Source organism: Semicossyphus pulcher, unplaced genomic scaffold (genome assembly GCF_022749685.1).
Source record: "Semicossyphus pulcher isolate SPU_LCO1_2020_fin unplaced genomic scaffold, fSemPul1.0.p SCAF_9, whole genome shotgun sequence".
NCBI lineage: Eukaryota > Metazoa > Chordata > Actinopteri > Labriformes > Labridae > Semicossyphus > Semicossyphus pulcher.
Window position 1 is genome coordinate 18971213 of NW_027211770.1, and position 22711 is coordinate 18993923.

At 41.4% G+C, this 22711-nt stretch overlaps 2 protein-coding genes across 2 annotated transcripts; one reads left to right on the plus strand and one right to left on the minus strand.

The window, feature by feature from the left end:
- The first annotated feature begins 734 nt into the window (after positions 1-734).
- znf687a (zinc finger protein 687a) lies at positions 735-10225 on the plus strand. The gene is made up of 11 exons (XM_069656193.1): positions 735-761; positions 1835-3738; positions 3933-4188; positions 4283-4497; positions 4592-4776; positions 6480-6656; positions 6736-6898; positions 7021-7260; positions 7374-7486; positions 7607-7709; positions 7801-10225. Exons 2-11 carry the CDS (start codon positions 1855-1857, stop codon positions 8419-8421), a joined length of 3957 nt encoding a protein of 1318 aa, XP_069512294.1. The 5' UTR covers positions 735-761; positions 1835-1854; the 3' UTR covers positions 8422-10225.
- otoa (otoancorin) lies at positions 10212-22646 on the minus strand. Its single transcript, XM_069656192.1, has 29 exons — positions 22583-22646; positions 21426-21506; positions 21261-21319; positions 20726-20747; positions 20488-20536; positions 19715-19847; positions 19546-19608; positions 19257-19453; positions 19038-19168; positions 17494-17612; positions 17256-17392; positions 16849-16966; positions 16525-16740; positions 16273-16443; positions 16009-16149; positions 15826-15875; positions 14877-14997; positions 14682-14800; positions 14443-14584; positions 14154-14347; positions 13974-14064; positions 13367-13493; positions 13033-13235; positions 12545-12694; positions 12328-12470; positions 12027-12163; positions 11810-11907; positions 11061-11214; positions 10212-10605 (listed from the first exon to the last, which is right to left on the minus strand). The coding sequence occupies exons 2-29, from the start codon at positions 21481-21483 to the stop codon at positions 10523-10525; spliced, it is 3426 nt and encodes a 1141-aa protein (XP_069512293.1). The 5' UTR covers positions 21484-21506; positions 22583-22646; the 3' UTR covers positions 10212-10522.
- Between the last annotated feature and the right edge of the window lie 65 nt (positions 22647-22711).

The window sequence follows — 22711 nt, forward strand, 5'->3', positions numbered from 1 at the left end:
AGCTTCATGTAACTTTTGAAAGCAGATGGCATTAGAATCTGTTTTTTAATTGAGTATAGAAGACTGATTAGCTATATTTGTGTTCCTGTAATATGTAAATGCAAAAATCATAGTCTATGAGGAAGGAGTCTGGCAGCTAGTAAGTCGTTAAACTTAAAGCTGCTGTGAGGAACTTTAGGTTTGTGTCGATTTTGGCAACCAGTACTTCTTATCTCTTTGCTGATTTTGCCCTGGACATGCTTGAGTGGTGGTCTTTAACAAAAAATCTCGTCCTGCTTTCTTTGACAGTCATATATATCACTACATTTTTGCCCTGGAAAATGTAAACTAAGCATGTAATTAATCGCTTCTCCTGACACCTACCCCCGCCAGCAGTTTCAGGCATTAAAAATAACTAAATCGCAATAGTCAGTCTTGTCGCTGATGGTCTGGTTTTCTTTTGTAGGTCATATAAAGTCATCAGAATTAATTTCATTCTTTTTAATAACCAAAGAAAAACTCTTCACAGGAGCTTTAAATAAATAAGCAAATATTCACAGTTTGTAAAAAAAAATATTATAAAAAGAACAATTCATATTACAAAAGTATTTGTCTTATTGGAAAAGGTAAAATATGAATGTTATGGCATGACATTTAATTTATGTTGTTAACGGGAAATGTAAACATTTGGAGGCTACTTGGAAGTTGGTGTCGCATAATTTGGTGACGTAAGAATTGTGCGTCCGAGGGAAAAGTCAGGAACCAACTCCGCAAACTAGCAGGTAATTCAAGTGAAGACAAGCATGTTGTTTTTAAAGATTCAAATAGAGCAGCCATAATTAAATACAGTTTTATAGTTTTATGAGGACGTCATTAGCTCAGTGCTTAACTGATATGGCTGAATGTTTTTTTGACTACTTGATTTAAGTTGTCCGGTTGACGTTAGCAAGGCCAGCTAATAGTTAATGCTAAAGCTTAGCTAGCTGTTAGCAGAAGGACCCACTTGTTGCAACATGACAAGTTTGACATGCTTAACAGCAACTCTGTACAACTCTTTGTCTCGTTTCATTAGACCTGTATATTTATCGGTAAAGTGGAGAGAAATAATCTGATACTCGACTCTCTTATGATACGAGCTGTCACTTTATTTTTATTTAAACGAGACATAAACCTACAAAGCTAGCTGTTTGAACGTGTCAGAATCAAATATACGTTATATTAGGCTTAGCTTTTAATTTACCTTTAACTTAACTCAACTCCTAGTTGGGCATTTACATATACAATGTAATAAAAAAATAAAGCAGTCGCTATCATAAAACCACAGATTTGAAAGTACATTTAAAAATAGATGCCATAATATAGCAACATACATAAATGATACAAATAAATACTTTAAAATACAATTAGCTGAAAATGCCTACAGCTCTGGTTTGCTTTGAGACCGCATTTAACCTTTGTTGTGAAAGATTTTATATCGGGGATTAATTTGATGTCAGTTGTTAATGTGTTGCAGAGTTGACAGCCCTTAATGGAGACAGCTGATTGTCATGTGATTTTACAGTTGCCCTTATTTATACTCCTGTGGTTACTCTCTCTCTCATGTACATTTGAGGAAACATAAATGCATGAAGCAAAACTTAATAGGCTGTATTTTGTAATATATGACAATGATGCCACCAGATGGGTTTTGTATCTATTATTTTCATGGCCTGATTGTATAAAGATGACAGCACTGCAGCAGCTGATTTTCGTCAGGTCCACTAAAAGTCTTTAGCTTTACAATGTGTGCAATCACAGTAGCTTACGCTCCATCATAACACATAATGTTAATGTGGTTCATTTGTTGCCCTGTCAGGTTTGAGCCTCGTGCTGGCAATGGGGGACATGAAGACCCCAGACTTTGATGATTTGCTGGCCGCCTTTGACATTCCTGACATTGATGCCAAAGAGGCCATTCAATCAAGTCCAGAGGAAGAACAAGATGAAGAGGGCACTGATGGAGATGAAGGGGAGAGCGGGTCTCCTTCAGGCTTTCCCTGCCCTCCACTCTTACACAGCGACCCCCCTGTGGTCAGTGTTATTGTGAAGAACAGGGTGCTGTCTGAGTCTGCCGAAGAGGAGGAGAAGTCTATCATGGATAAATCGGACAATCCCTCAGGCAGCGGTTTAAATTCTCAGGTTCAGGTCAAGTTTAGTGACCACTCATCGCCACTCGGTCCTAAAATGCCTGCTGATGCCCCTCCAGAGTCTCAGATTGCCAATGGCTTTGAAGGATCTGTTCCCAGGGATCAGGGACTGTCCAACACAGAGCCATGGCCCCGTTCAACACCACTACTGTCCAGACAGAACCCTAATGAAAGCGATAAAGGAGCTGAGGTTGCATCGGCCCAGAACAAGACTGTTGTTGTGAACACTTTGAAGCCCTTCCTTAACCTCCAGTCTCCTACTAGTGTCAATACCAAGTCTTTAACTCCTCCCTCCCCACACTCCGTCAGCCCTCACTTTCCTCGCTCCCCTCAGGAGGAGGAACCATGTCCCCTCAGTACTCCATCTTCCTCTCCTTTACACAAAAACGGGTCTGTTAAGACTGGAATGAAACATGTTATGCACTCAGATGATGACGACTCAGAGCCAGACCTGGGAGGTCCACTGGTGATCCAGGAGAGTCCAGACACTGAATTGCCTTCTCCTCCAAAATTCAAACACAGAGCAAAAGTACGGGCTGAGCTTCTTAGGTCTCCTGTCACCACGTCCAGTCCTGTGTCTCATCTTCCTCATCCTCCTTCTCTGGTACCTGCAAATCCTAAACCCAAACTTGCGGAAAAGGGGCCACCTTCCCTTCGTCCTCCATCCACAGCTCCTAAACCAAAAAGCTCCCAGGACAACCTCCCCGCACTGAGCATAGACTCTAGATCAGTCCAAGAGGAGAAATATCCAGAGCATGTGATTGATGAGAGGGACTCGCCTGAGAGCCCACCACCCAGCGAGACAGGTCTTGTAGTCCCCAAGAAAAGCAGGAGCCCAGATGTGGCTCAATTGTCCAATCCAGCAGCAAACAAGGAGAATTTTCATCACCAAGAGGAGCTCATGGAAACTGAGCCCAGAGACGAGGACAAGTCCGGAGACACTGAGGAGCTGCATTACTGTGGTGCTGACACTGAAGATCATGTGACGGCTGGTGCTGCAGAGACTCTGTCACCTCCGTTGCGTCCCCTCAAAGTTAAAATCAAAATGCCTACAGGCAGCATCACAAGGACTGTGGCTGGTGCTGCACCCAAAAAAGGTGGAAAAGCCACTGTTAAGCGCGTGGATGCTTCAAAACCTTCACCAGAGTGTCATAACACAAGATCCAAGAGGGAATTAGCACAACGACCTCGGTTGCTACAAGTCGCTAAAGACAAAACCGCAGCGGACGCCAAGCCTAAAGTCTCCCCCACAGCTGTCAGCATCACTAAGACTGCAGCCCTGCCCTCCATCTCTGTCTCGTTTCCCAGAGTCAGCCAAGGGGGGATCAACGCTCGCAGCCTGCCTCCAAAAGGTCAGCACAGTGGGATGACTCAGACCCCTCTGCTCACTCCTCAGGGCAGCAGTAGACCGGCCTCCATCGTTAACAGCACGGGGGCAATCATCTCCAAGAGTCAGACCAACCTGGTCGAAGCTTTCAACAAGATCCTCAACAACAAGAACCTGCTGCCCAGTTACAAACCAGATCTGAGCTCCCCTCTTCCTGCAGAGTGGGGCCTCCCTTTACCTGCACAGGTAAACCGTCATTGTGTATAGTGATAAAACGATGAAATCGATAGCTCGATCAACCAACTTTACAGATAGAAGATAACTTGTTTTGTATTTGTGTTAAAAAAGAGGTTGAGAATGTTTGCATTATAACTCATCTGATATTGCATTATAAGCATTATGAGCAGTAACTGTATTTCATAATAACTGTTCCCCCGCAGGGTTACCGCTGTCTTGAGTGCGGTGATGCGTTTGCCCTGGAGCAGAGTTTGGCGCGGCACTACGCTCGGCGCTCGCTGAGGATTGAGGTGACCTGTAATCACTGCGCCAAGCGCTTAGCCTTCTTCAACAAGTGCAGCCTGCTGTTACACGCCAGAGAGCACAAGGAGAAAGGCCTGATCATGCAGTGTTCGCACCTGGTCATGAAACCTGTACCTGTGGAGCAGATGATCGGCCAACAGGAGCCCACAGCAGTTGGTTTGTGAACCTGGTTTCTGTTGTTTAAAATGTCTGATTTCTGGGCTCGTGTGTGTGATCGTTTCTCTTTGTATATTCCTCTATGATTCCTCAGGTGGGCTCACTCCATCTCTTCTGACAGCCTCTTCAAGAGCTTCAGCATCCTCTTTAGGCCAGGCCACTTCAAACCCGACACGTAAAGCAGTATCAAACAAGAAGGCAGAGGCAGCGCAGTACGTCGGTAATAAATGTCCCGAGTGTCAGGCTCAGTTTGGCAGCAAAGAAGAGGTGGCCGAGCACTTCCAAGAAATCAAGCAAGCACAAACCACTGTGAGTCTTTTTGAATGTGAGTTTGAATAAGTTGCTCTCCAATGATTTGGAAATAATCTCTAACTTGTTTCTTTCTTCTTCTGTTGTTCTCCAGCCATGCACTGAGTGTTCTCCTCCCATGCTCCTGCCCAACAGCTGCAGTGCAGCAGCTCATCAGCGCACCCACCAAGGCTGCTCTCCACACGTCTGCCCCGAGTGTGGCGGCACGACCAAGCAGCCGCTATTTCAAACACACCTGGACGAGACCTGTTTGCACTTTGCACGCCGCATTGGATACAGGTGTGATATATTTCCCTTTAGTTGTTTCATTAAACAAAAATATACTTTACTTTTGTAAAACCACATACATTCTATTGATGTGCACTTTTTTGAGCCTGAGCGCCGGGGACAGCAATGGTCAGAGGTGCAATGTTCTTCTGCATCAACATCAAATTGGAGTGGAGGATGAAGTGATGAGAATTTGATGGTCATCAGTCAAGTTCACAGATTTTGGCCAAAAGCAAAAACATCACACTTTAATTATGACACAATTTCACACACATCTTTTAGCAGGGGTTCCCAACCCCCGGGCCTTAGGTCATTGAGTGGCAGGCAGCGAAACCCAATAGGGGTGACATTCCAAACATACACGGAGTCAGAATCGTGTCATGGGCTGTGCGAAGTGTGCAACCAGACAGGACCTTGCGCCTGCAGCAACACTACAAAAGTAGCCAAATTCAGCCGAAAAAAACGCAGACCTGGCAACCCTGGTCACATCCCATGACGTGATATGAAACTTTGTTTGATCATGAAGCCTGATGCCCCTCTAAAGCTCTGTGTTTATCAGTGAAATATATGAACTACACAGCGTATGGGCATATGACAGCCTGTGGAGACTGGGCGCGGAAATACGGGCAGATCGCGACGTTATTGAGACAGCTAGGCTACAGAGCATTAAAACACACACAGATCTGTGTCCTATCTGCTCCTCTCCTAATGTCTGTCTCCTCCCCGTGCTTATGATAACTCTGATAAACTACGCCTGGATCACCTCCGGGTCTTCTCATTCACAGCATGTGGTGGAGACGTATTTTATTCTTTATAAGGTTAGGTAGGTTAGGTTGTTCACGGAAATAGGGGAGCGATTGCAACCCTATTAACTCAGGGGCAGAGCTCGAGAAACACACACAGATCGGTATCCTCACTGAGCTGCATGATATAAATTCCGCTAAACTGCTTGTAGATCACACTCTGGATCATCTGTCTCTGACCCGCGCCGCCTCTCCCTCTAGTCGGATCGTCTCGTATTAAACCCCATCCACCCCACCCCGGACCGAAATATTGTAGCTACTGTCTGGTCCGTGTAGTCAGAAAGGTTGGGAACCACTGTCTTATAGGATAAAACAAAGACGTGATGATGCCGATATTCGGCATTTTGACGCATATCGACATCGGCCTTTTTTTTTTTTTTTTTTTTATCCGACGGCCAATAAGAGTGCAGAGTGCTCACACACACGGCGGAGAGGAGAAAAAGTTCATTTCTTTGCAAATTTTATTTAACTTTGTTTTATTTACTTAATAAAACTTCAGGAAGTTATTTATTTATTTATTTAAATTTTCACTTAACTTTATAAGAGATGCTGCTGACCCTGAGAACTCCCTGCGCTTTTTGTTTGTTTGTTTAATAAACATATGCTTAAAGGCATTTAAACAAAGTTAAGTGTTGGAGTTTATATTATTCAAAATTTTGACGCCAATATTTTCAGTTTTACTGCAAATGAATATCGGCTCCAAATATCGGTTATCGGCCTCTTTGACTACTAATAATCGGTATCGGTATCGGCCCTGAAAAAACCATATCGGTCTATCTCTAATTTTTATACAAAATGTCCACCTCACTGGGACATCATAATGTCCTATAAATACATGTTGGCTGATATTCCCCGTGATGTCTCAGGAACACCTGGAGGGAATATCTTCAAATTTTCTTTCTCACTCTGTAGATGTTCCAGTTGCCTCGTGGTGTTTGGAGGCCTCAACTCAGTGAAGGCTCACATCCAACAGGCTCATTGTGACATGTTCCACAAGTGCCCCAGCTGTCCCATGGCTTTCAAGTCTGCTCCCAGCATCCAGAACCACATCAACGCCCAGCATCCTACACTCACCGATGGACAGACAATGTACACAAAATCAGCTTTTTTATATGACGATGAATGTTTTTTGTTTCAATCAGTTGACCCAGTTTTTATTTCTTTACAGGCTGATCTACAAGTGTGTCATGTGTGACACGGTTTTTACTAACAAGTCCCTGCTGTACATCCACTTTGACACTCATTTAATCAATCAGAAGGTGCATGTGTTCAAATGCCCCGAGTGCACCAAATTGTTTTCTCAGAGAAATTCCCTGCTGGATCATTTCAAGGTAAAAGCATGCATGTATATTCTCATAAAATTCAGTAAGTGTTAGGACAGGAAATATCTGCCTTATGTCGCACTCTATTTTCCCCACTGTATTTATTTTCCCCTCCTCTCTGTTATCGTCAGACCCATAAGACTCTGGCCTTAAAACAGGAGCTGCCCTCACCTCCAGCTGCTCCTTCTCGTTCACGACCGTCTTTGAAGTTGGAGAGTTCAGACGGGGAGGAATGGATGGATGACAATAAAGAAGAGAAAGTGAAGAAAGAAAGGATGAAGGCCCCCTCGGGGTGGAAGTGTGCGCCTTGCCACGCACGCTTCACAGACCGGGAGGATTACATTACCCACATGGCGGAGCAACATAGCAAGGTCTGGAAGTCCAGCATCACCCTGCTGTTTGAATTATTTGGCTAGATTAAGTTTGTTTTCAGATGCAGCTTTAACTGAATTAATGTGGTGTTTTTTGTATTTGTGTTGTACAGACTCTGAAGAAGTTTCCTTGTAACAAATGTGAGAGCTCTTTCACCACCACCTCCAGTATGAGGCGTCACATCAGAGACAAACACAAAGGCATGAACCGAGGCTTTCGCTGCCAGTGAGTTTGACACATTCTGCATCCTCTATCCTCATTATGACCTCCAGTTAAAAACCGTCACTGCAATCACTAAATCAACGCAGCATAATGTGGTAATATAAGTTGTGTTTGTGTGTGTAGGTTTTGTAGTGAGGGTAAGAAAACATTCGGCAGCAGAGCGTTGTTGGAGAGGCATATTAAACTGAGACACAGCATGAACGCAGAGAGCCAGGACGCACGGATGGTGAGCCTCTCTGTTTCTTTTAAGAAGAAGAAGAAGAAGAAGAAGACTTTTCACACATATGTTGTTAACGTCAGATTCCCTCTGCTCACAGGCAGGCGGAGATGAGGCGGACAGCTCATCAGAACAGGACAGCAGTTTGGGGGCTCGCCGGAGACGCAGAGCAGCTGTGAAGATGGAGCAGGATGAGGATTCCACAGACGGGGCGAGTCCAGTAAAGAAGCTGCAGCCCCCCTCAGATGCTCCTCCCTCGTACTCCCTCCCTGAGTCCGGGTTCCGCTGTGCCATCTGTGGCTTCGCCACAGAGGACCAGCCATTGTTCCTGGAGCACATCAGCCAGCACCAGCGTGGAGGGACGGAGGGCGGCGGTCAGCAGTGCCAACAGTGCGGCGCCTGCTTCACGTCCCTCTCCTCCCTGGCACGCCATCGCTTCATCACCCACAAAGTGAGAAATGCATTCACTGAAAACCAGCAGTCAGTCAGCCTGCACGCAGCACCTTCCCCTGGTAACAGCAGGAACCACGATGATAAGAGCTCTGTGGACGGTTCTGCACCAGCATCGCCCTCCTCCATAGCTCCAGGGATGGAGGAGGAGGGCTCACTGGCCTGTAAGGTGTGCGGTAAACAATTTGAAAAGGCATCAGATCTAAACACACACTTTAGAACTCACGGTATGGCTTTTATCAGCGCAAGAAACGCAGGGAAATCTCTGTAAGACGCCCTGACGTGGGGGTAAAGCAGTGCGGATAGCTGATAAAGTGCCTTATTTATCATCAACCTCATATCAAAGTGATTGTTTGCGCAAATGCACAGATTCAACCAAAGCTTGGTGTAATTAGAGTTGAATGTATATAGAGTGTAGAGTGATTTTGACTGGTCAAAGAGACCTTAACCTTTTGCCTCGCACGCTCAGGACATAATGCTGCATTTCTGTGTTCATACTAATCAGATTAGAACTTCTTCTGTCAGTGAACAGTTAGTCTGACTAGTCCACTGTTGTGACAACATTAATATAATAATGTGTTGGAACAAATCCTACTGTGATAAACGTTTCAATGAATGTTGACGGACGATGGAATGTGTGTGTTTTGATTTTAACTCATCCTACACAGGAGTTTTTTTACTGCAGCCCAGGTGTGTTTCTGTACAGTTCTTTATGTTTTCATATATTTAGAGAAGATGTTAGCTCAGTTACTAGAAAGTGTGAAAACTTCTAAGTTATTGCCAGCCTTTTTCAAACATTAAAGATATATTTTAGACCTATTTTCAAGTTTAAAGTGATAATCTTTACCCCAGCTAATTGCCATTACGGTAACTATAACAGAACAAAAAAAGAAAAGACCCGTAACTCCAGAAAATTAAAATAAAAAAACTAGTTTGATGTTCAGATGAAGGCGAACAGTGAAAAAAGACGTTGATACACCTTCGAGTGATGATAAATAATCTGAATTTAGATTGAGTCATCCAATCTCCTCTGCGTTGTTTCCCGACAGAGATGCAAAGAAAGAGATGTCATACAAAGAGGAAACTTTGCTATGAGACAGTTTCAGTTTGAAACATGTTTCTGCACAGAATGAGGAATGTGGATTTCATGTCCCGTCATTGGAATCATGTCAGGAGGAATATTACAATGATTACTCTTCATACAGAGGGGTTCGTCCTGAAGTTAAATGTTGACTTGTTCTGATGACCTGTCTCTGTCCCTGCATGTGCATATTATATTTTACTCATTGGACCAATAACATTGTAAATTATGTGACTATAACCTAATAATTATGCTTTGGAAGTGGTCGGCAATAATCAGAAGTTAACACAAGTTTTAGTGCAGGTGGAAAAGCTGAAATTAACATTTGATAGTGGAATGTGCTGTTTTCACATCAGATGTGATTCTTCTGTGTGCAAGAGCTGAAGTTAAAGTGTGCTTAGGCTGTGAAGTGTGTGCTTAGGCTTGTGGTTTGTCTGCATCGTTTTATGGGATTACTGTGAACACAAGATGAGTGAATTTGTTAGCTTTGTATTTTTAATATGTCTTCAAAAAAGAATCATGCTTCAGCAAAACTTCATCTCTGGGAATCAGATGTTCCTGATCTGTGCTGGTCATTGACCGACCAGCACAGATCAGGTTGTGTCATTGATTGACAGGTGTCAACTCAGCATCCACATCAACTCAGGAGGAGGACATGAAGCTGACTATTCAGATCTTATTATACTTTTTGGTTTGTTTTAGCTGTGCAGGCTGCTGGCTGGCTGACATATCTCTGCCCACAGGATCGATAAACGGAGCTCCTATCTGTGAGAGAACGAACTATCCCTTCAATGTGCTGCAGCTGTCAGTGACCTGTTTGTGCTCGTGTTTACTACTCAGGAGACTATCCAATGCTTTAACACACATTGTTCTATTTAACTCTCTGTTTTTGCATTGACAAGAAAGTTTCTAAGCAAATGTTTATTAAAAAAGATGAATTAAATTCTGTGTGTTGCATTAAATACTGTTTCAACCGTAGCTTGGTTAGTCATATTCTTTATTGGGATTCTCATGAAGCAGGAGAGCTGTGGATATCACGTTGACAAATATTCTCTTCATTCTATTAAAATATACTTTCTTATAAATATATAGAGACAGGTTATTGAAAACCTGATAAAAACAAAGAATTCTTCCACCATATCGTTTGATTATATCGTGTTATCAGCCATGTACTATGCTCACACATAAAGTTTATTAATAACATGTCAAAGCTGCACAACCATGAGAACTAAAATGGCTGTCTATGTGTGTGCGTGTGTGTTTTGCAGCTGGACATGGTGGCTCTCTGGTCTCACAGCAGCAGGACCCCCATGAGGAGGAACAGTAGAGGCTTCAGGAAGGACAAGATCCCCTCGGCAGTCAGCGATGGAGCTCCTGAACGAGAGTGACATGAAGACTGAGTGCAAAGACCGCTCATTTTCTTAGTATCGATACACTTTTGATATCTGCATTTGTGTTTTCGTCAGATGGGGAACACAACAAAGTACATTTACTTGAGTACTGCACACATCAGGGACTTCTCATTCTACTTTATGAATTCATTATTGTACAATCAAGCCAATAATCAAGGAACAAATCAGCTGATGAAGCCATTAGCTCCACCTCATCCAAGAACTACAGTCAAATCCCCGGCTATAACGTGAATGCATGAGTAATAAAAATCAAATTATATAACACGTATTAGTCTCAAAGAATATAAAACAGTCAGAAGGGATGTTTTTGTTTAGTTAGGATGATTATTATAAGGACAAATAACTTGTAACACACGCAAATACACAACATAAATATGGGATATATGAATTTACAGCAGTGCACATGCATATTCTTACCTGACTGGACAGGTTTTGTTGTTTGGTCCTGAATCCCAGTCATGGCACTGTCGAGAGCGGACAGTTGCTCGGCTCTCAGGGCAGCTCGCTGTTTACTGCTTATCATATCAGCGTTGTCAGGTCCAAAGGCTTCCAGCTGCTGAATAGAGAGCGCCTGGAGGGGAGACAAGAAGTGGGCAGTGGTCAGAGGGGAGGAAAGAGTTCCTTTTAAAGTAGTGCAACATGGTATAAATAGTCCATTACAGGTGAAAGTCTTACATTCAAAATCAAAGAAATGATCAGAAACATGTGGTTTCAGAAAAGCAGAACTTCACGCTGTATCTTTAATTACATATTGTTTCTACAAATTGAGCTGTTTAACCCACAAAGTTCTTAGCTGTCTATAAGTGAATGCCCTTTCCACTACACGATAACAAGGACGTCCATACACGAGCACAAGTGCAGTTCAACCCCATGTGCAATACATCTCTCTTGAATGTACATAGTCCACTGCCTTACATGTACATCATTTTCCCTTTCTATGTATATACTAGAAAATGTAAATATTTCTCAAATATCCTTATTATTATAATTGTTTTTATTTTATGTTACTGTTTCATTACTGCTTCCTTATTTTATCATTATCATTATTTTTATTCTATTTTACGTCTCTATTTTATTTTTTTATTTACCCCTTCTAATCAGAGCGTCCCAGCATAAGTATTTCACGTGATTGAAAAAGAAACTAAGATTAGGAGAAGGTTACTTACAGCTAGGATGCCTGGTGGTATGAGGGGGATGCAGGTATGTGTGAGAAATGGGAAGACTGACGGGTCTAAAGAAGCCAACTCCATTCCATTCAGCCCAGCTGAGGGAGACACAAACAGCTGGTCAGTATTTCGTACCACGCTAATGCCACAGAATGAGAAGTAAAACTAGCCTCTGCACAAACCAAAGGATTACAACACTTAAAGGTGAATATCTAACCGATGATGTTTCCCAGGTCGGACACTTGTGCTTCAGTCCAGTGTTTGGGAGATCCAAATGCAGACACAGCACGGGTTTTCAACTGCTGTAAAGCCGTGATGGAGCACTGAATATCATCCAATGAACCCACAGCCTCCCTGTGACAAACACACACACATGATATGTAGTTGGGGAACACCAACTATTTTTGTGAGGCTACATCACTCTTTTATTGGTTGGTATGACATGATAATTTGATAGAAATTAATTTGTAAGTAACAAAACTGTTATTGTTGACATAAATAAAAGTTGGAGCACAAACATGAAGACGTCCTTGTTAAGCTGCTTGATCTCGACGGAGTCTAGTCCACAGATGAACTGGTTCAGTGTGACCATCTCTGAATCTCCCAGCTGCTGCGCTGTCAGGTTGTTATATTTAGCAACAGCCCTCCACATTGGCGCCATCTATTGAGAACACCATGATCATGAGTGGATTATTACTGAAGTTATTAGAATATGAGGCTGTTTTTATACTTCACCTCTGACTCTGTCCAGCCACATTGGGCAATTTCCCCCAAAGTGTCCAGTGAGATGGGGAGCGTCTCCACGTCCTTGTTGGAGAAGCCCCGAGTTATACATCCCAGCATCATTACATTATTCTCAGTCATCTGTGACACTGGGCCCAAGGCCTGCAGGAAAACACAGAAACACTTATTATCCAAATCCAAATCATGATCGTGAGAAACAATTTTGCAGTTTTTGACAACTAGAGAGTCCACTGAAAATGTTTATAAAGCAGGTGAGGGCCTTGCTTTGTTAAAAAGTGAACCATCCGGTTAAATCGGCCTCCATTTCCCAACATTTATTTATTTACTGTCCCTCGCTGCACTTACCTCACTGTCAAGACCATCATGAACACAAACAATAGAAAAAAACAGAATATAAAAATGTACTTTCTTACTCCATTACTGCAACAGAGCAGCCTTCTATTCCCTGATCTGAACCCGGATCAGTGTCTCTACTGTACCTCAATTGCTTTTATACCAAGGACTTTCAGTTGCTCTGTGCTGAAGTCATTGATGTCCCCGAGTATTTCCATAGTGTTGCTGAAAGTTTCATTCGAGATCTGCTCCAGCTGTTTAACAGACCAGAAGAAGTTGCTTTCTTTCAGTTCTGTGATCGTTTCTTCATCTGGTACTTTAGCATTGGGAGTGCTGCTGTCAGAAGAGACTGACAGGAGAGATAGACATAGAGGGTGAGATTACAGAAGTACAGTAGAATGCTTTTTTTTTTTTTTTGCGCAGTATCAGTAACAAAGACAAAAAAAAAATAACAGCAAGCACATGATATCCCTTTCTCACCTTCTCTCTTTCTACGATCATTTGATGCAGAGTTGGTGATGAGATCAAATATTTTCTTTTTTAGGGCCTTGGAACTGCGGGACTGGTGCTGCGACTTCAGGAAATACAGGACGTCCTTCATCCATGGCTGAATGAGGGTAAAGACGGGAAAAGCAAGAATGACATATTTTGATTTAAGAGCGGATACTAATGTTCTGATTTTTGTATTGTTAAGAGATATGTACTTCAGGTTTTACTAAAACATCAGTGTAACAATAATATGACATACAACCAAAGCTACTGATGATCTGGGACCATGGGATCATTCACAAAGAGAAAAGAAAAGGACCTAGGAAGGAACCCTGAGGCACCCCATATAACAGCAAGAGGATGTAGAGCAATATAAAGCCACAGACACAAAAAAACACTTGACAATATGACTCCATTCTTGTGCTTTCCTCTTAATACCAACATATCTAACTAATCAATTAATAAGGATGGACTTATCAATGGTATAAAAAGCAGCATCATGGTCAATAAAACAGCGCAGTCCTAACACTGTCTTCATTTTGAACGATTGATAAATGAATGTAATGAAAATGTTACCAGAATGTCTCTCCTGCTTTACCTTATTGGGCAGAGCAGATGTGGTTGTATCATCCAAAAGTAAGAGCGGACCCAGTGCTTCCATAGTCTCAGCTGACCAATCAGAAAAATCCCTGCAAAAGATTTTTAAAAATGCATTAGACTCTTGCTCTCTGTGTCTTTCCCTGCAGTAACAACAGTGGCCACATTGAGCCTGTCCTACCCATAATTCTGTTTGACCAGCTGAATTAGATCTGCGCTGTGGCGTTTTGGAATTTGCTGGCAGGAAGCCATGGCCTCGAGGCTGGATTTGAGGACATCAGGAGCCATGAGGCGCAGTTGGGAAGGCGGGAGCTCACACAAGAGCGGTCCCAACTTGGACACATCTTCAGTGGTCAGACCAGATAAGTCGGTCCCCTGCAAAATACAGAGTAAATATCCCAGCGTGTTGTTGCACACACCATGCAATAATAATACATGTGGAGCAGTAGATGCAGTATCCTTGCGCGTACATTCGCCATGCAAAATACAGCTCTCAGGGTGAGTGCGGCGCGAGATGGGGCACGGAGAGGTAATGAGCTCAGGTTGGCCACTTCCATCTTGTCAAGCAGGATAGGACACACATAGTCAGGCAGATCCTTCACCTTCTGAGGCCTGCAGTATGGTAAATGACAAACAGCGAGTTAGAGCTGTTAAATTTATTAAATAGTTCTTTGATTAAAGTGTGGAAGAGGAAGGAATGTTTGTTTACGGCAGGTGGAGAAGTAAGATGGTGGGAATGTCATCCATCTCCTCCTCAGTGATGTTTTTGAAGTAGTCATCTCTCTCTTTCTCCAAAGTTCTAAATAGCTTTCGAGCAGCACATCTTGCCTGAAAACATACGTTTGTAAACATGTTTTATTTACACGTGTGTGTGTATACATTGTATGTGTGAGTAAATACATACCAGCACTTTGGACAGCCACTGCGGTGTGTCTTCTATGCTCTCAGCCATGTCTTGTACGTCGGTGTCAGCTGCTTCGTTAATCATCTTACAGGTTATTCCCTGAAGGACTGAACGCAGCCCTCTGTCCCGGACAGTTTTTTTTTAATGTGAGAGTGTGAAGCAATGACAGACATGTACATACAGTTACAAAAACATGCACACTAATTAAACACCACACTATATTTTAAATATGGCTGCATCAAATGTGAATTTGGTGAAGCTTATTATGTATTTTCATGTTACATTTTTACCTACATTTTTGTGTTGTTAAAGCCCTGAAAAACGCTTTTTGGGAGTTCTGAGTATTAATCTTTTCGTAAGATCGTCGCAAGATAGAGGTGTTGTAGAGACATTCATTTTTGCCCCCCCTGCAGAATTCTGTACATCAAATTTATGGGGTTTATTTTAGAGATAGACCGATATGGTTTTTTCAGGGCCGATACCGATACTGATTATTAGTAGTCAAGGAGGCCGATAACCGATATTTGGAGCCGATATTCATTTGCAGTAAAAGTTAAAATATTGGCGTCAAAATTTTGAATAATATAAACTCCAACACTTTAACTTTGTTTAAATGCCTTTAAGCATATGTTTATTAAACAAACAAACAAAAAGTTCCCAGGGTCAGCAGCATCTCTTATAAAGTTAAGTGAAAATTTAAATAAATAAATAAATAACTTCCTGAAGTTTTATTAAGTAAATAACAAAGTTAAATAAAATTTGCAAAGAAATGAACTCTTATCGGCCGTCAGATTAAAAAAATTTAAAAAATGTTTTTTTTTAAAAAGGCCGATGCCGATATGCGTCAAAATGCTGAATATCGGCGCCGATAATTGGCCCTGCCGATAATCGGCCCTGCCGATAATCGGTCTATCCCTAGTTTATTTAGTGCACAGCTTTATGTACTCACCTGAACTTAAGCTTTTTTTGGTTATACATCCTTTTTGCCAGGAAAGCTGCCTAAAGCAAAATAGACAAAGTAGATTTCTTTGTAAAAACAACTTCTTACCTATCAAACTTTAGTGAAAGATCACTGATACGTTTTTGAGAGATTTTGTAATACAGTAACTGAAGGCTTCATTTCAGGAATTACCTGTGACCGACTCCACACTTTACCCTTCAGTTGGTCCAAAGAAGAGATGTTTGCTTTTGCCAGGAATTGAAGAGAAACACTGCGAAGCAAAGAGTCAGGCAGATTCTGCACCAGGTCTGTGGGATCCACGTCCTCTCGCAGCTGCATGGAAACATTTAATCCTTTACTGTGTGAATCTTTCATCCCTCAAAAGCTAGTAGTCATCACAGTTTGTCTTAATTAATAGAGTTAGCCTCTACTTCCTGCTTCTCTCTCCTTACTCACCCCCTGCAGCATGGCCTTCAACTGCCCCTTCTTCATCCCATTACACATGTTCTTCAGGTTCTCTTTATCATGCAGGATATCCTTGGATCTGACATGTTTGAGGACACATCTTGGCAAACCTCCTGCAACTGAGCGAAGCTCCAGCAGCTCCTTCGCCGACACGCCGTTACACTGAGGGGAAGCAGACACAGATCATTAGGGTGAGAGGCAGAGGATGTGAGAGATGAGCTGCCAGCTGCCCTGCTAACACACCTTCTTCTTGCCCAGGTATTTCTTGACCAGTGCGCGCAGCTGTCTCCGTTTCCATTTCATTTTGGGTCTCAGTTTTTTGAGAAGCGTTTTGATGTCAGGGTCTGGGATCTTGGACAGTTGTTTTGCAGTCAAAGAGTTAAGGCTAATGCCCAGCTCCCCAAGTGTTTGAGTAATATTGGATTTTGACATCAAAGAGTTGACAAGGTTCTTCTTCAGCTTGAGTCAGGAGAGAGTAAAAAGAGTAATCAGGACATTATGGAGATTCAGATTAAATTAATCACTTTTGTCCTGGCTGAGGAGGACGTGGGTGAAAGAGAGTGATACCTTTTTGATTTTGGGGTTTTCATCGTCATCACACTCTTCAAGCTGAGCGAGCAGTTTCCTACTGAGGTCAGGAGTCATCTTTTGAGGAGCACTATAATAACAGGACAGTTGGCCGAGCCTGAGGAGGTTCAAAGACGAAATGTAGTTATATCCCAACAATGAAATAGAATCAGCTCTCCATAATGTCTGGTACATTACATTAGGACCCTTAACCCCCACACAGAGCTGAGATATTCAGGGTAAGCAGTGTGGGAAAACCACTGAGACAATAAGAGTGTGTTCAACCTTCCTTTTCCATTATGTCAGGACAATACATCACATACAATTTTTAATAAACCTGGATTTGTCTTAAAAGGCAAGATTATTTTCATGCACTGATGTACACATATTCACACGTAAATACACACTTGTCCACTTGCTCTGCAGACTCTTCCTGGAAGCACTCCTTAAATCTTTGCAGGAGCTTCTTGCCCAGGCTGGGTTTCATCTTCGGGGCCAGCCTGAAGTGGGCTTTAAATTTGTTAAGGCGGAAAAATTCACACAGCTAAAAGAGAAAGAGAAGGAAACAAACCAACAGAGCTACATATTAAAATATTATCATTTCAATTTACATGTTTTTTTCAGACCACCCTCTAATCTCCTCACCTTTTCTTTGGGAGAAGCATCCACATCCTTTGGTGTTAAACCAGAGAGGAATGGGCCCATCGCAGTCAAGGCCTCAGAGTTCAACCATTGCAGGGAAGGTTTGCAGCGCTTCATTGGCACTACAGAACAAAGGAGGATGTTACAAGGTATTTATATCTTACAGAGAATTAACTGAAACAAAGCAGGAAGGAAAGCATAATTTCTTGTCATTTTAGGTGTTTGCTGCACAGATCCGAAGAGTGTTTATTGTACATGTACATTTATAATCAATTGTGATGTTTTCCCCCTGCTTAATAGTCAGTGCTGAAAACTATCACCTGTCTGTGTTTTTGGTTTGCATGATTCCATGAATTGCGTGTAAGGATCCAACAAACACATATGTAAATACTGCTTTGTAGGATTTGCATCAAAGAGGACATATGCTTATCTACCTCATGCTCTTCCTCATAGATCATGCTGTTTTCATCATGTTTGCTGTAATTTAGCTGCCTCGTCCACCTTTTTCGCTGTCTCCATTTTCTTTTTCTCTCATCTAGTTTTATAGGGGTTTAAAATGTTTTTCATTCCTTCTCCCTCTTCCACCTTGTGCTTTCCATCTGTTTAAGCTTCTTTCTTTGCATTGTGTTTAACACACATGAAAGATTGTATCTTGTTTTCTTATAAATGCTTTATCAGAGTTTATTACACGGCTGTGTTAAATACTTGATTAGGATTGGTTAAATACGGCATCTTGAGGTCTGTTATTTCTCGATAACAGAGCGTTGCTAGGGCTGCGGCTCTAATCACAGGACTGGAGGACTAAGTCTGGTAAATGTAACTTCTGTCTGATTTATATTAAAAAAAAGACGAAGAGAGACGAAACAGCGGGGAAAAAGCAATAAAGGCTAGCTTAGCTGATTTTAATGTGAGCAAAAACAACTAGCTTAGCTGATTTTAATGTGAGCAAAAACAGCTAGCTTAGCTCATTTTAATGTGAGCAAAAACAACTAGCTTAGCTGATTTTAATGTGAGCAAAAACAGCTAGCTTAGCTCATTTTAATGTGAGCAAAAACAACTAGCTTAGCTCATTTTAATGTGAGCAAAAACAACTAGCTTAGCTCATTTTAATGTGAGCAAAAACAGCTAGCTTAGCTCATTTTCATGTGAGTAAAAACAACTAGCTTAGCTCGATTCATGTGAGTAAAAACAGCTAGCTTAGCTCGATTCATGTGAGTAAAAACAGCTAGCTTAGCTCATTTTAAGAAGACTACAGTTGTGCTGTGTGCTGTTGCTATGGACACAGCTCTCTGTGAGTGTAACAGACTATTTGTAATGAAAACCGAAAATATAATAATTTTTAAATTGATATAATCAGTTCCAATGTGTGTCAAATTATTGATTTTGTAAATAAATAGCCGTGTAATAACCAGGATAATGAATAGTGAGGTTCAGGCAGGTTGTTATCGTGGAATGGAACCCCATCAGTGTTCACTATACATTATCCCTTACATATGTGAATGACTACATTTTACTTTAAAAAGTGGTTTCTGGCATGAAGCACTAACCTTTACTTGATATTGATTTAGATGTTGTACAGTTATGGTAGTTCAGAGTTATCTGCTCTTTTGCCCATTTTACCACCTGCCTCCTTTGTTTTTCAGACATGGTAGGGTACCCCTCCTGCAGCATCTTCATCCTGAAACCAAAAAAACAATCTACAATTTTAAGAGAAGTTCCATAGAAACAGTGGAGGAAGTCATTTTTTTAGAAAAAAGCACACTGACCACTTGGTGGTCTTGTCTCGGCCAACTACTTTGGCAGGGAGGTTCATTCTTGAAGAAGGCATGTTCAGCACACTCAGTTTGGCAGCAGACAGAAGTGTATCGTAATCGTCTGAGTCTGTGTTGTCTTCACTCTTTTTGTTCAAAGTTGCTAAAGACAGAGGGGCCAAAAATGCTTCCAAGTAACATTTAGATGCCTCCTAGGGGAATAAGAGACATGGCAAGAATCAAGAAAGAACTGCTCCATAGATTTTCTTTTCTTAACATCATGACATAATTTCAGAGTACTGACAGAGGAGTTCCTCATCCGCTTGATCACGTTTGAAAGATCGCTGCAATTCAACATCTTGTTTGGCTAAAGAGAGAGAGAGAGAGAGAGAGAGAGATAATGTGTGCTGGGCCACACAGGTGTGGTTAAAAACAAACAGTCTAATTTGGTTTAAGTGTTTGACTGTCCACACCATTTTATCCATGTCATTGAAGGCAACTCGGCCTTTTGAGCCTTTGACGGGAGAGACAGATTGCAGGACTTTAATGAAAGTAGATAAGACGTTTTTGGAGTGGTCAGTGTTTCTTTCCCCCATGGGCAGGTCACTGCGAGAGAAAGAGAAATGATTAGTGTTGTGTGATCATTCATTATATCCTTTAGTTAAATTAAACTGAGCTCTTCTCACAGTTTCAGCAACACATGGCTTCATGTTTACACAACCTCAACCGTATGACAATGAAACAATCAGCTCAAAACATTATTTTATTTATTTATTTATTTATTTTATTTACATAAAAGGGGTATTATGCTTATTTCAAGCTTCATATTTCGCTCTGTGATGCCTGTGGAGTAGCTTAGCATAATCTATAGTTAAAAAACTCTCTTACAGGCCCTCATACAGCCTCTGCCTGAAACGACTCGGCTCTGTCCCTTTAAGAAACCCCGCCCCTACGCGCCCACTTTCTTCTGATTGGCCAGCTCTTGAGGCTGCACTTTGTGATGTCACAAAGTGCACATGTAGAAAAAACTGTGTGAAACCTGGCGTTCAAAGCAGCCTGCAGACTGAGCTGAGAAGCCTGGGGATTACTCCAACATACCTTTAACCTACAGATTTGAAACTTCACCCACGTTTAGTCTGGACATCCAACATTGTAACATTATAATTTACATATGTCTTACAGTGTGAAACAGCATAATCCCCCCTCTTCAAGTAAAATAATCAAACACAAGTGCTTTAATAATTACCTGTCATCAAACACAGATTTCAGCAGCGTCATTGGAGGCACCTGGTATCCTGTTACATAGCAAGGATCCACATTTATATGTTGGACAGTTCAAACACATCAGGACAAGTATGAGGATTTCCATGAATACGCTGTGGTTCATGTTACTTAGAGCACTCATAATGCAAGCAAACAAACACTCACAATATTCATACAAGGACCAGGGTTAGGATTTGTACAGTAAATTAGCTCTGTCTTACCCTTATTGTGGCACTTCTTCATCTGATGAAAGAAAAGAAATGGAAAATCATCGAGCATGGTTAGTAGAATTGTAGCTGTGAAGTCCCCTAAAGGATGTGCAGTGTTTTTCTTTTGCATGGGTTTTTGATTTTGCATTCTTTCTGAATTCGCAGCCTGTTTCTCCTAATGGAACACGTTCAGGCCGTTGCAGCACTTTACTTGTTAGCCACTGTAAAAAACACTTACAACAGCACTTGCATACTGAAGTTCAAACACACAATAACTACAAATTTAAATTAAAGTAGCTTCAGGAAAGATATTGCAGACACTTAGATACATTGTAAGAACACACGTAACATGTTTTGCATAATGTTCAGATCATGTATCCTCTCTGGCCATAATAGGAAATGATTTCCAATGCAAATACTACACATGAACAACATTTGTGAACCATGAGTGACAACATACAATCACTCTGTGTAAAATAGGAACAATAATTTGTTTTCTACATGAGAATTTTTTTCAAAGCTAACAAATATTCAGGAAGTCACATACCAGTCTTCTGGCCATGTTTTTGAAATCCTGTTTATTTTCCCTCCTGTCCGGTTTCATAGCTGAACAGATAGCAAAATATAATCATAAGAGGACACACATTTATGAAAACATAAACTGCATTTTGGCGATTATAAGAGGAGACAAAGTGACAGTGTTGATGCTCACCCAAAGCTGCGCAGGCCAGAATGAGCAGGAAGAAAAAGGTTCCTCCTTTTGGAGCCATGTTGAAAACACCTGCTCGCCTCTCTGTTGAACATGAGTGCATTAATATCAACACGTTACAAGTCATTTTGCACTTTTCATAACATTAAAAAGTCATGTTTTGTAATAAGGTGTAAATGGTTGTTATGGAACGTATCCCCATGCGAGCCATCTCCTCCTGCTGTCTACGATGCTTCCTCCTCTGAGGTTTTGTGATCATACCTCGCTATAGTTACCATCATCATTACTCATCCATTGGGAGGCTTTATAGACTGGGGGATTACATGCAGTGAAAAACAGGCACGGTAAATGTACATGAAGTGCTCTGAAAAACATTATGTCAGCCTCCTTCTCCTATCTTCCTATCCTATCTGTTTTTAGAAAATCAGATTTCCCACAAACATACTTCTTATATTGTAGGACATTTTATTTCCCACAAACAGGTCATAGCTTCTTATCTCACAGGGGCATTTGCATGTTGCATTTGCCTCCATTCAATTTGTTTACTTTGCCTTGATTTGACTTCTCATTTAAATGCACCTAATGAATCCCTGAAATGGGAAAAATAAGAGTTATAGATCAACAAGGTCAAACAAGATTTAATGTCTGACTATTTGTCTGCTAAATATATAATGCTTCAAGACATTAAAAAAAAAGATTAAAACATACAAACACATATTGCTTAAACAGTGTTAGTGCTTTATTATAGCACACTAGATTATATACCATCTGTTCACATTGCTATGTTTTTAATTTTATACTGTTAAATATATGCACTACCATCATCTTGCACATACCTGCACATCCATACAGCTCTTTAAATACACCTGTTGTACATATTTTGTATTATATTGCTTTTTTATATCTTATCGTCTATTTTTATCTAAATTCTATTTAAGGTCCCTGACAATAGGAGAACAACTATTTAATAGCTTTTTACTTATTTCTTTTCTATTTTCTATTCTATTCTATTATTTCCTATTCCACCTAAACACCAAGTTAAATTCCTTGTATGTGTAAACCTACATGGCTATAAACTTGATTCTGATTCTAATAACACACCGCAGACATAAAGAAAGCAAAGAAATGATTGATTTATGCACAAAGGATGTATAACTTACAGAATCTGCGCCTGCTCCCACGTACACTCCAGAAAAACTGCCCTTTAGAAGCAGGATGTAGACAAAGTGAGGATGTGCTTGTTGTTCCTCTGCCTCTCCCTTATATCTGAGGTGAGCTGGTTGGGCGGC

What these genes read in the sequence shown, in the direction of transcription:
- znf687a (XM_069656193.1), top strand. Translation starts at nt 1,855, where the DNA reads ATGGGGGACATGAAGACCCCAGACTTTGATGATTTGCTGGCCGCCTTT. An exon ending in GCACGCCGCATTGGATACAG is followed by an intron (nt 4,777 to 6,479) that starts GTGTGATATATT and finishes CTCACTCTGTAG; the next exon opens with ATGTTCCAGTTGCCTCGTGG. An exon ending in AACCGAGGCTTTCGCTGCCA is followed by an intron (nt 7,487 to 7,606) that starts GTGAGTTTGACA and finishes TTGTGTGTGTAG; the next exon opens with GTTTTGTAGTGAGGGTAAGA.
- otoa (XM_069656192.1), bottom strand. Translation starts at nt 21,483, where the DNA reads ATGGCTCCAAAAGGAGGAACCTTTTTCTTCCTGCTCATTCTGGCCTGC. An exon ending in TGATCGTAGAAAGAGAGAAG is followed by an intron (nt 13,236 to 13,366) that starts GTGAGAAAGGGA and finishes CTCTCCTGTCAG; the next exon opens with TCTCTTCTGACAGCAGCACT. An exon ending in TTGGTATAAAAGCAATTGAG is followed by an intron (nt 12,695 to 13,032) that starts GTACAGTAGAGA and finishes GTTTTCCTGCAG; the next exon opens with GCCTTGGGCCCAGTGTCACA.